General features: G+C 44.0%; 1 protein-coding gene across 1 annotated transcript; it reads left to right on the top strand.

Annotated features, from left to right (window-relative positions):
* The first annotated feature begins 4,375 nt into the window (after positions 1 to 4,375).
* Positions 4,376 to 9,685, top strand: LOC146195808 (uncharacterized). The gene is made up of 2 exons (XM_084596868.1): positions 4,376 to 5,439; positions 9,679 to 9,685. The coding sequence occupies exons 1-2, from the start codon at positions 4,376 to 4,378 to the stop codon at positions 9,683 to 9,685; spliced, it is 1,071 nt and encodes a 356-aa protein (XP_084452994.1).
* Positions 9,686 to 11,721: the final 2,036 nt, after the last annotated feature.

Genomic DNA, 11,721 nt, shown 5'->3' with positions numbered 1-11,721 from the left:
TCCTTTTGACAATACAACAGGTAACCTGAATTTTGAAAGAGGAATGCAGATGAAAATTCTTTCTGGAAAACTGAGTATGAAATGAGACCTGAGCTTGTAAGTAGCAGCTGTGTCATTCTGGTGTTCTGGAGAGAACGGCCTCGGAGTATGATTACCAGGAAAAATGGTCCCCGGAAGAAAAGTACTCATTTGCGGAAGTAAAACCAATTGTTCCCAAATGGGTGAAATGAAAAGCGCTGTAACATCCGGATTCTCTTCGCCTGCTGCCTTGCTTATCAGTGACGACATGCTTTCACCATCAACTGATTTTACTTATTTTCAATTTAGAAATTTCTTTATGGTTTAGGCGTGAATCTTGAATGCATCTTGTTTCGGCAATTTTTTAATTCCGGTGCTATAATTGTTATAGTGCTACAAGGCGTAAACAGCGTTTCCCCGTCGTGCGCCAAGATAATGAATTGCACCGCGCTTTAGCCCATGAGAACTGAAACATTCAAAATGCAAAATTATATACCGGTGCGGGGCGCTCATAAAAAATAGTGACCGTAGCCGAAAATTGTTCGCCGAGGGCAAGTGTCTTTCTGCACCACTGTGTGCTTCTGCGATGTTCACTGATTGAAGTGTAATGTGAAGTTTCTCGATATGATCTGCGCGGCACAGCCGTCCCGGGAACTGGTACCGCAACAGTGGCACTGTCGACAGCGGCCTTGTCTTTGTTTTCTTTTTTTCCGAGGTACAGATTGCACTGACCACTACCTTCTGTGGGCTGGTCCCTTAAATATATTCCGTCTGCGCCATATCTAGTTGGCAGGACAAACCCGTATAGCATTATTGTACAGTTTGTGCAGAGCACGTGCCCTCTACATACCCCTTCCGCAGTACCAGAAGGCCTATGTTTCTTTACAAACATGTTTCTTTTTTATCTTATCACTTCTCCGGTTGGTTCCCCACAAAGTCCTTTCTTCAGATAATGGGCGGGGAGGTGTAGATCACTTGGTCGGTTGTTATTCTGTTTCTTTGTCCTTCTCCCCTCATTCCGAGAAGTTCCTCAAACTGCTACCCTGCTACAGTATTTTTTATCAGGACCATTTCGAATGCCTGCCCCTTTCAATATATAAAAAAACACTGAACAAAGGTAGAAGGGGGCCTCAGTTCGCTAGCCAAGCCAAAGCTTCCAAAAGTGGGCTTCTCCAACTTAATTTCCATAGTAGAGAAACGTGCATAGAGCCACATTGAGAGTGACTTAGTGAGATGCGAGTTTCTTTGCCCCGCCACGCCGCCCTGAGAAATATTCTAAGCACTAGTGCTAATAAAGAACAAACAAAAACTACACGTCACTGTGACGTATGCTCGGCGAAGATTTCAAATCTTTTTTTTTTTTTGTAGATTACGAAAGACAAGGCCAACGATGACGAAGTGTGAACGATGTTGTTTTCAATGTGAACAAAGAATTGACCCAGTAATATCTGACGCGCAGTTTAACACGACAAGAAATTTGACTTGCTAATTAAGCCAACTCTTGATGTGGAACAGGGTCTATTCTTAGTCGAATAGTCCAAACAACGTTCCGTATCCGTTGACCTTGCCTTTCAGTGCGAGGCATGTAAATGCACGAAGATTTACTCCGCTTATTACACCCACCTTCATTCTTTAAATATGCACTGGCCTGATGAATGACAAATGCACTGTAGTGCATGTACACCTCAAAAACACAAAGGAAAAATAGATTATCAGAGAAGCAACAGCAGTTTAATGTCAGCTATTAGACGTGACCAAGCAGCAACATGGTGCCGTAAACAGAACAGAAGGCCTTTAAAATAATATGGAACATATAGCACCGATAATAACTCAAAGTAGTATGTCGTAGCAGCAGTTCGGCTAATGAGGATAAACAGCGCAAAAAAGACGAGGACATCAGAAGTGCACGAGCGAGCGCTGACTCTCAACTGACCTTTATTGCTTGTCCCGCAAACATATATACTGGTAACAATCAACAAAAGAAAACGTTATGACACTGATAAACATAGATAGATAATATCTCCAGCTACGTATATTAACAGCGGCATCACTGCCTTGCATCCAGAAACCTCAATTCCTTCGCTGTTGGAGCTACCGAAGCCCTACGAACACAATCATCATCTATCCTCGCGATTTAGACAGCTTCCAGAAGTTCACGGGTTAGCTGATTGCGGTGTTTTTTTAGCACTCTCCTATGTTCGAATTGAGGCGTGTAATTAACAAAATCCCTGCAGTGCGTTGTTTTCGAGCTATTTACTCTCAGTGGATCACCAACGTGCCCAAGCATCTGTTTTAGCCAGTACGGCTAAGCTTCACGCTGAAAAAGCCAAATAACAAGGCGTGTACTGTTAGCACATCTTTGTTCATGTGTATAGGTACATACAAGATAAATTGTGCACAGCTATGTGCCCACGAGCTACACTTGTCAGCCACTATAAGTGAAGGAGAGCTTTTATGGAAACGAATGTGGCGGAGTCTACACAGCAAATAATGACAGCACTCACTACAAACACACTATCGCGTGAGAGCGCACTGTGCTTGATGGAATTATTTGTTTACAAATAGCAGTCGACTTGCACGAATCATGGCGAAATACAAGGGAAACGGCGTCGAAAGCTGAACGATGCTCGAATAACGCGGCAAAATGGACACCGTAACTTTTTAGCCAACTTTACTCGATGTAAATTTCGAATGTGAACTTTAACGTTGGTGGACAAGCAACTGCTTCAAGTGCGTGGTTTTTTGGGCTTGTTGGTACATGATTCCAATACACTATAGCGCAGCAAAAGACGAGGACACAAGAGCGAGAGACGAACACCACGAGCGCTAACTTCCAACAAATTTTATTCTCCTGAAGCATCATATATACACGCCAGAAAAACATGAATCACATGTGCAAACAGTATCAATTCCTTAGAAAGACAAGCTCTTTATCTGAGAGGAGAATGGAAGGTGTGCTTACACACGCGCATCCTGAACTATTTATCTTTTCGGCTTCAATGATTTCGCGCGTTACTCTTTCTCTGCTTTTTCCTATTACAACACTTTTATCAAAGAAAGGCTTACAGGTTTTTGAGTTGCATTCGAGAATGTGGTCAACTAGCGATCCGCCTTGCCGGCTGTTTCTAACGTTGCGAGCGTGTTCCATTAGGCGCTCGTTCAGACATCTCCCCGTCTGGCCGATATAGTGTTTCCCGCATGACAAGGGAATTTTATATACAACACCTTCATCGCACGAGACGTACGGCTTCTGGTGCTTAATTGTGCATCCGCCTGCTTTTTTGGTGTTGGTTTCTTTCAGCTTGCACAACGTAGAAAGTTTCTTCGGCGCCGAGAACACTACGGTCGCATTCGCTCGTTGACCAATTCTTTTCAAATTGTGAGATATCTTGTGCAGATATGGTAAAACAACAAGGTTTTTCCGATCCAGAGGAACCGGATTTGGGTGGCATTGATTTTCTGGTTTCATGTTCTTAAGAAGTTTTTCGGCAACAGAAACTTGAACATGGGCGGGATATCCAGCATTACTCAGCCTCCTGGATTGCTCTTGAAAACTATCGCTCATCATGTGTGGACAAGATTTCCGGAGAGCATTTTGAAAACATAAATTGATAATACCTCTTTTCACAAGTTTAGAATGAGCGGAGTGATATGGCAGCACCGGCTTGTCGCTACGCGGCTGATGCACAATTGCACAATGATGCACAAAGCAGGCGGATGCACAATTAAGCACCAGAAGCCGTACGTCTCGTGCGATGAAGGTGTTGTATATAAAATTCCCTTGTCATGCGGGAAACACTATATCGGCCAGACGGGGAGATGTCTGAACGAGCGCCTAATGGAACACGCTCGCAACGTTAGAAACGGCCGGCAAGGCGGATCGCTAGTTGACCACATTCTCGAATGCAACTCAAAAACCTGTAAGCCTTTCTTTATAAAAGTGTTGTAATAGGAAAAAGCAGAGAAAGAGTAACGCGCGAAATCATTGAAGCCGAAAAGATAAATAGTTCAGGATGCGCGTGTGTAAGCACACCTTCCATTCTCCTCTCAGATAAAGAGCTTGTCTTTCTAAGGAATTGATACTGTTTGCACATGTGATTCATGTTTTTCTGGCGTGTATATATGATGCTTCAGGAGAATAAAATTTGTTGGAAGTTAGCGCTCGTGGTGTTCGTCTCTCGCTCTTGTGTCCTCGTCTTTTGCTGCGCTATAGTGTATTGGAATCATGTACCAACAAGCCCAAAAAACCACGCTACTGAACTATATTTCTAGTACAACGGGCCCGCTTTTTAATGTTCGCCAGAATCCCTGTGCTACAGTTTCCCTCATAGCGCTTGCGACATGTCGTGCACGCACTATGACGTTCTGCATTCGCAACAAGTTGCTGCCTGAAGACGTGAGGCGGTTGTTTGGAGGATTCGTCCCATCGGCTGGTCACGGCATGAGGGCGTGCAAGCTTGCAAAGTCAGAGTGGTACAGGCAAGCCCGGCTTTACAGGCAGTGCCTCGAGGCTCAACTTATCTCGATAGGCGGAAGTCAGACAGCCTGGCGAACTCTTCGTGAATACCAGCATATCACTGCTCAAGCTACCGAATGCTTGTGGGCTCAACACCTGCTACAACTACGGGCCGACCTTTCGAGCAAGACGAAGGCAGCCCGAAGCACAGTCCACACCCTGGAGGCCCTGGATCTTCCAGATGACGTGTCAAGAGTTCTATCGTTGGGACCAAAGTTTGCTGTGGAGCCCAAGCCGTCAGCTGCACAACTACTTGCGATGGTACGCCAAGTATCGCAGCGTGCAACGCAACTGGAACACGACCGCTGCATTTCAGAAGGAGTCGACGTTTTGCAATGCTCAAAGCCAGGATCTTCCAAGCTACCCCTCAAGCGCGTCGAGTCCTACATCAAGGAACAGGACCTGGTCGTGCTGCCGGCTGACAAAGAAGGTGGTTTTGCTATTCTATCCTGTGAACTTTACAAGTCCAAGGCGGGCGAAGCCGTGTCTTCTGTATTTAACTGCCGCAATGAAATAATGATGTCAAAAGTTAAAGCTAAAGCGAAGAAGCTATGCAACAAGCTAAACCTTACCAAGCTGGCTAAAGAAATAGGCGAATCACGGAAAGATTTTTTAGACGTGTTTTTCAGTGCAAAAACCCATAAACCGGAAAAACCATTCAGAGTGATCATTTCTGAAACTGGCACATGGCAAAAAACTGTTTCAATGTACTTACAAAGCAAACTTAACCTTTTGCCGCTTGACGATCCTTTTATGGTTAAGAAATCTGACGAAATTTTAGACTTCGTTCGGTCGCGCTCTAATGACAGCATTGTTGCATTTTCTGTGGATGTTAAGGATCTTTATTACTCGCTGCCGAACGACAAGGTGCTGTGCTGTGTAGATGAGTACATAGATGAGTTCGGGTGTGTTGCTTTCCAGAACTCGGCGGGTGTGTCGGCGAGCAGTTTTTTAGAAATTTTAGCTATTTACTTGCAGTCAACGTTTATTAACTGGGAAGGAAAACCCCACCTTCAGAAAGAAGGGATATGCATCGGGTCGTGCATAGCGCCGATTCTGAGTAATCTGTTTTTATCCAAACTTGACAAGGCTGTTTCCAGCCACCTTGAAAGCTTGGACGTAATCAAGGTCTTTAGATTTGTTGATGATTTTTTTGTTCTTGTTAAGTGTGACCATGGCTCTCTTGAGCCAAAGGCTCAAAGCATTGTAACTATCATGAAAGAGCATTTTAAACCGCTTGTTCTAACATGCGAATTGCCCATTAATAACTCCATTAGATTTTTAGATATTAACTTCACCTTTCACGCTCATCACATATGCTGGGCCTATCAGCCGCGTAGCGACAAGCCGATGCTGCCATATCACTCCGCTCATTCTAAACTTGTGAAAAGAGGTATTATCAATTTATGTTTTCAAAATGCTCTCCGGAAATCTTGTCCACACATGATGAGCGATAGTTTTCAAGAGCAATCCAGGAGGCTGACTAATGCTGGATATCCCGCCCATGTTCAAGTTTCTGTTGCCGAAAAACTTCTTAAGAACATGAAACCAGAAAATCAATGCCACCCAAATCCGGTTCCTCTGGATCGGAAAAACCTTGTTGTTTTACCATATCTGCACAAGATATCTCACAATTTGAAAAGAATTGGTCAACGAGCGAATGCGACCGTAGTGTTCTCGGCGCCGAAGAAACTTTCTACGTTGTGCAAGCTGAAAGAAACCAACACCAAAAAAGCAGGCGGATGCACAATTAAGCACCAGAAGCCGTAAGTCTCGTGCGATGAAGGTGTTGTATATAAAATTCCCTTGTCATGCGGGAAACACTATATCGGCCAGACGGGGAGATGTCTGAACGAGCGCCTAATGGAACACGCTCGCAACGTTAGAAACGGCCGGCAAGGCGGATCGCTAGTTGACCACATTCTCGAATGCAACTCAAAAACCTGTAAGCCTTTCTTTGATAAAAGTGTTGTAATAGGAAAAAGCAGAGAAAGAGTAACGCGCGAAATCATTGAAGCCGAAAAGATAAATAGTTCAGGATGCGCGTGTGTAAGCACACCTTCCATTCTCCTCTCAGATAAAGAGCTTGTCTTTCTAAGGAATTGATACTGTTTGCACATGTGATTCATGTTTTTCTGGCGTGTATATATGATGCTTCAGGAGAATAAAATTTGTTGGAAGTTAGCGCTCGTGGTGTTCGTCTCTCGCTCTTGTGTCCTCGTCTTTTGCTGCGCTATAGTGTATTGCTTCAAGTGCCTTATGACAACATCAGTCTGGTTCCGTGGTCGTTAACCTTGTCACTCGTGGCGCGTATGTAAACGCATTTTTTGTCACCCAAGCGGGCCCCGCTCCGACAATAAATGGTCTTGTGAATTCTGCTAGCGCAAGAATGTGAATCACATAGCTTGAGTGATTTAAATAGCGACATAATAAACCAACCTGGGCTACATCGTAAGGCGGGCTTCATAACTCATGATTACGTAGATAAATGCGACATAAAAATGAAAATTTTAATCTGTCGGAAAGTGACCACCTTTTATTCGTCAGTAATGTTCTTCATTTACTCTTGAAGATAGAGACACCTGAGCGTGGCGTCTGCCAACGGGACGTGGCAACATTATAAAAGGACGCGAACGTTGCGCGCAAGCAATGGACAGTCGCGATCAATATGAAGGTGATCGCGCGAGCGTCGACCAGCGGGCTTTTCGAGCTGCATAGCAGCCGATATCGGAACTGCGACGATAAAGATTGCGTTGTCTTCTTTCCCTCATAGGCTTTTCCGGGCTACAACCGTCACCCCTGTGGCTACATCGTCACCTTTTTCCTGTGTTGGTTCTCTGGGCTTCGCTTTATCTGCATTGTATATCATTTCTTTTTCATTTTTGAAGATATAGCAGAGCTAGTTTTTTCTGCTTTAACAGGGTTTGATAACACTGCCACTGTTTCTACGGTCCACATGCGCCGGACTGGTAATGCATGGAAAAAAAAGTCATCAGTAGTCCTCACAAGTTTACGACACGTGCGTATAATTCTGCTGACGCGTAAAAAAAACAAACAACGAAATTTGGGGCTAACTAGAAGGGAGTTACAGCAGCTCAAGGAACAGCGAAAAGAGAGAGGGAAGCTACTCTGATGTTTCTCCTGCCACGGAGGTTGATGACGTAACGTGGCGCTGCTCCTTGCCTCGGTCGCCGCTCGAGCGATCCCCTTCATATTGATCACCACTGTACCATAAATGGGCTCAATACGAGTACGGGATAACTGTAACGCTGCCATGACCATACAAAGCTATAAGAGCTTAGGTAAGAAATTCAAACAGGGATTATTGCCACATGGAAGATAATGACCCTGCAAAGTGAAAATAATCAAATGCGATACAGCTTCCTTGCGACAGCTGAAATCTCTCCTTGCTTTGAGTGATTACACCGTTTTGTGGCGCTTCCTTTATCGCTGAGAGAGGCAGTGGGAGGCTATATATTCATATCTATTTCTGCATTTCATAAAACTATCAAAAATATTCAGTTGTCAATAAGAGTCTTCCAGTGATACCTGCTAAATTTATGCAGCTAACGTTGGTGCATAAATGCGATACAGTATAAGCAAAATATGTAGCAAAGGGAGAGGACCGAAGGCTTTTGGGATTGCAACACGCGTCTTCATTGCAATAAAACTCTTTTTGACAACTCAATTAAAAAGGGAAGATTACATTCTCGTGTAAGGCTGCTGACTCAGTGGTGCAGTTTGTGTGGGTTCGACTGAGTTATTCGTAATTATACAGCCAAAACTCGATTTAATGAGTCTCGATTTAATGAAGGTATTCGCCCTCAGTTGCCCATAGGATCCAATGCTTTGGGTAACTCAATATAACGAAATCCATTCCGTAATCTTCCCCAATTTAACGAACATTTTTTTCGAAAAATGAAGATGAAAAGCGGCTATATTTGGGCTATTTTGAAGAGAGCACCACCAAATTTTATTGCGAACCCATGGTAACAGCGCGGGGTGCCTTCCTCCCGCTTTTTTCTAACGGCGCGGCGCAAAATAAGAGTTGTAGTGTTCAGCTGAATTCACAAGATGGTGACAGGGTTAAAAAAATGTCTCATGTCGCATTACAAGGAGCAGTGTTGCTGTTCGCTGCTTTTTTGTGGCAGGCTTCGTGTGGTTCGTTTTACATTGTGCTTCTGCGGGCAAAGATCACCTACTTGATTACTGGAAAATAAATTTGTAGTCCTCCCGGATTCTTCTTAAAGAGTAACACATTTTGTTTCTTGTGCGCTAATGGCGCCTGTCATTTTAGCCGGCCGCATTTCATTTTGGGAGCATTGTCCTCGTAAGTATGATGCCGCGGTAGCTTTTAGAGTGCAGCCTCAACTTGTACCAATCGAATGTACCAAATTATAGGGTTGAGGAATGCCTCACACAAGTTACCGAAATTCTCGATTTAACAAAATGATTCGCAGTGCCACGCAACTTCGTTAAAATCGAGTTTAATGTGCACTTCGAGACTCGTCATTTCTACCTGTTGTCGTCGGCGGAGAAGTGTAACAGATAGTGTGCATTTTCTGTCCTGTAAAGTAATTGGAAACACCGTTAATTTCTTCTTTACTGCGTCTGCTTGTGTATAAGGTTTGGTGCGGCGTTCGAGGAAGCGACAAATGAATGGCGCAGCACGGACGACTGTATAGGACAACTGGCAGGGTCAGGTTCATATATGCATGAATCGCCTGGTGAAGCCATCGGGCATAGCGAATATGATGTCATAAGGACGTCACAATAGATCTTAACGCAACGTCTGGCCATTGTGACGTCTTTAGTGTTATGCTTACGTAGTTGCTGCGAATACATTCCGCAGCGCTCAATACACGGAGCAAACACTGGCTCTAACAGCATAGCTCGTAAAAAGGGATGTAGCGAGACGCCGTTGGAGCTGACGCGTTTCCGCACAAGCTGCTACTCTTGCGACGTGTACGGGAGGCCCAGTCGCCGAGCGCTGGAGCAGCGTCGTCGCATCGTACGAAAATGACCGCACGCAAATTCAATTAGTTTCTCCACAATACGCACCGTCTTCATCTTGCTATAGAGCTCTTCCATCACGAGCAGAACTAAATACTGAGTTTGATAAGGATAACAATCTTCAAACGCAGGCACTAGCAAAAGGCAGCACGCAACGTTGAACCGGAGCTGTTGATGCACCCACCCAGCGTGAAATAAATCTTCGTTCTAAGCCTCGGACAAGCTCGATGCAATAGGGGGCTTTACTAACAAAATACTCACCGAAACCTATTGCCAGCGGCATCAAATCGATGGTGTTGATGATCGGTGTAAAAAGCCCCTGCGAAGAGTGACGCAAAGTATTAATACACTAAACATTAGTTTGCACCAAACAATTTGAAAGTAAATGTAATATTCACGCACACAGATAATGACGTCTACGTTTTTGCTAAAGAAAACAAAACGTGTCACAATTGTAATTATGTATTAACTTGTTTTTAGCGGCCTTTTTTTTTGGATTTAGTATTCATTGCGTAGGTGCCCGTGGGTATAAAGCATACCTTTTTTTTTTTCAAGTGGGGTTGTTGATCAATTAGCTCAATCTAGTAACATCGGTGTCAACTGCCATGGTTCAAAGTTGTGTGCTGAATTTTGCCGACGTCTGCGTGCAAATGGGTCGCCTTTGTCAAACTGTCTGCATTTCGTTGCAGTGGTTGTGATAGAGCTTTACAGGAACAAAAGAAGCTGCGAATTCGTTCTGAAGTGAAACTAATTTTCGGTTGATTTGACAATACTGCATCTGCACTTGGCGGCTCGAACTCCCGTACACGTCGATGTAACGGCTTGTTGTGCGGATATGTGTCTGCACGAACGGCGTCTCGTTACGTAACTTGTTAAAAAAATTATGAAGGTGATGTTTTATCGCCCTCAGAACACGTGTCGTATTCTGCAAAGAGTTCGAATCCCTCCCTTATGCTACATGTTTTGCTTACTGCATCGCATTACCGCCTCAACGTTACTTGTATTAGCTTTAGCGAGTTTCACTGGGAGGTTCTTATTGCCAACGGAATATTTTTCTTATATATATATAGCATCCTGAAGTTACTATATATTTAGCCTCGCGTTGAACCCTCTTAGCGACAAATGAAGCGCGGACAAAACAATGGAATCGCGCGCAGCTAGTCGAGATTTAATTGCAGGGAATGGAGCTGTATCGCTGTTGATTTTCATTTCACGGACGTATTACCTGCAAAGTATACTAACAATTCCCATTTGAATTTTGCCCAGTCTTGTATCTTTGTGTTTCATTTGGGATGTTGTATTTATCACTTTCTTGTTTCTGTGACTTTAGTGGCGGATTACTGGTTCGCAATTCTCTAGCCCTTTTGTATTCTCGACGTGTCTCGTTTGCCGTTGCTACGGCACAGGACATATGTTATCATGAGGAGTACATGAAGTCCTTGACACGAATAAAATGTACTCCTCATCATACAGCTCAAGATTTACATTATCGTGACGCCTCTATGTGCGTAAATATGAGTTATTAAAGCCTGGAATGCGATGTAACATTTCCTTCACTCCTTTATGCCTTCAGTAAAATCATTGAAACCATGTGGTTCATATTTACGCGCTTACAGAAATCAGTTGAAGGGCCCTTGCAGAAATAAGACACAGAATGCATTCAGATGAGATGAGACGCGACGAAAGACAAAACCAACAATGACGGAGCCAGAACGATGCTATGCCGAGGCGCTTGAGGATGCTGCAAATGTCTGTTAACGTAAAACATCACAGTCGAGTCTCGTGTCAATAAAGTTGCCTGAGCAGTAATGGTGTCCAATCTGCCGCCTCAACTGAACATCCTGCAACCGTCTTGATTTTTGTCGAAAAGTACAAAAAGCAATAAATTCACTGCCAGTTGAACGTCACTGTGACTTCGCGTGTTTCCTTGACGTCACAACGTCACGTGATTGCTTTATAACAGAGCTCGCAGGGGCCGCCACGAAAATTAAGCCTCTCTCAGTCATGACGTAGATGCGTATGGGGCTTTCACTATCACTGGATCATTCTACATTGCCTCGGGCACCTACGCAGCGGATACAAAATGGCCGAGAGTGGTCACTGAAAACAAGTTAAAATATTATTACAAATGCTGAACGCTTCCTTCTTAAGAAAAAACAATAGAGGAGTTCAAA

Source organism: Amblyomma maculatum, chromosome 3 (genome assembly GCF_055883805.1).
Source record: "Amblyomma maculatum isolate TAMU_Amacu chromosome 3, ASM5588380v1, whole genome shotgun sequence".
Taxonomy (NCBI): domain Eukaryota; kingdom Metazoa; phylum Arthropoda; class Arachnida; order Ixodida; family Ixodidae; genus Amblyomma; species Amblyomma maculatum.
The sequence above is the reverse complement of the archived record's forward strand: the minus strand, read 5'-3'. Positions and strand labels throughout refer to the sequence as shown.

Coding starts and splice junctions, on each gene's coding strand:
- LOC146195808 (XM_084596868.1), top strand. CDS start 4,376: ATGACGTTCTGCATTCGCAACAAGTTGCTGCCTGAAGACGTGAGGCGG.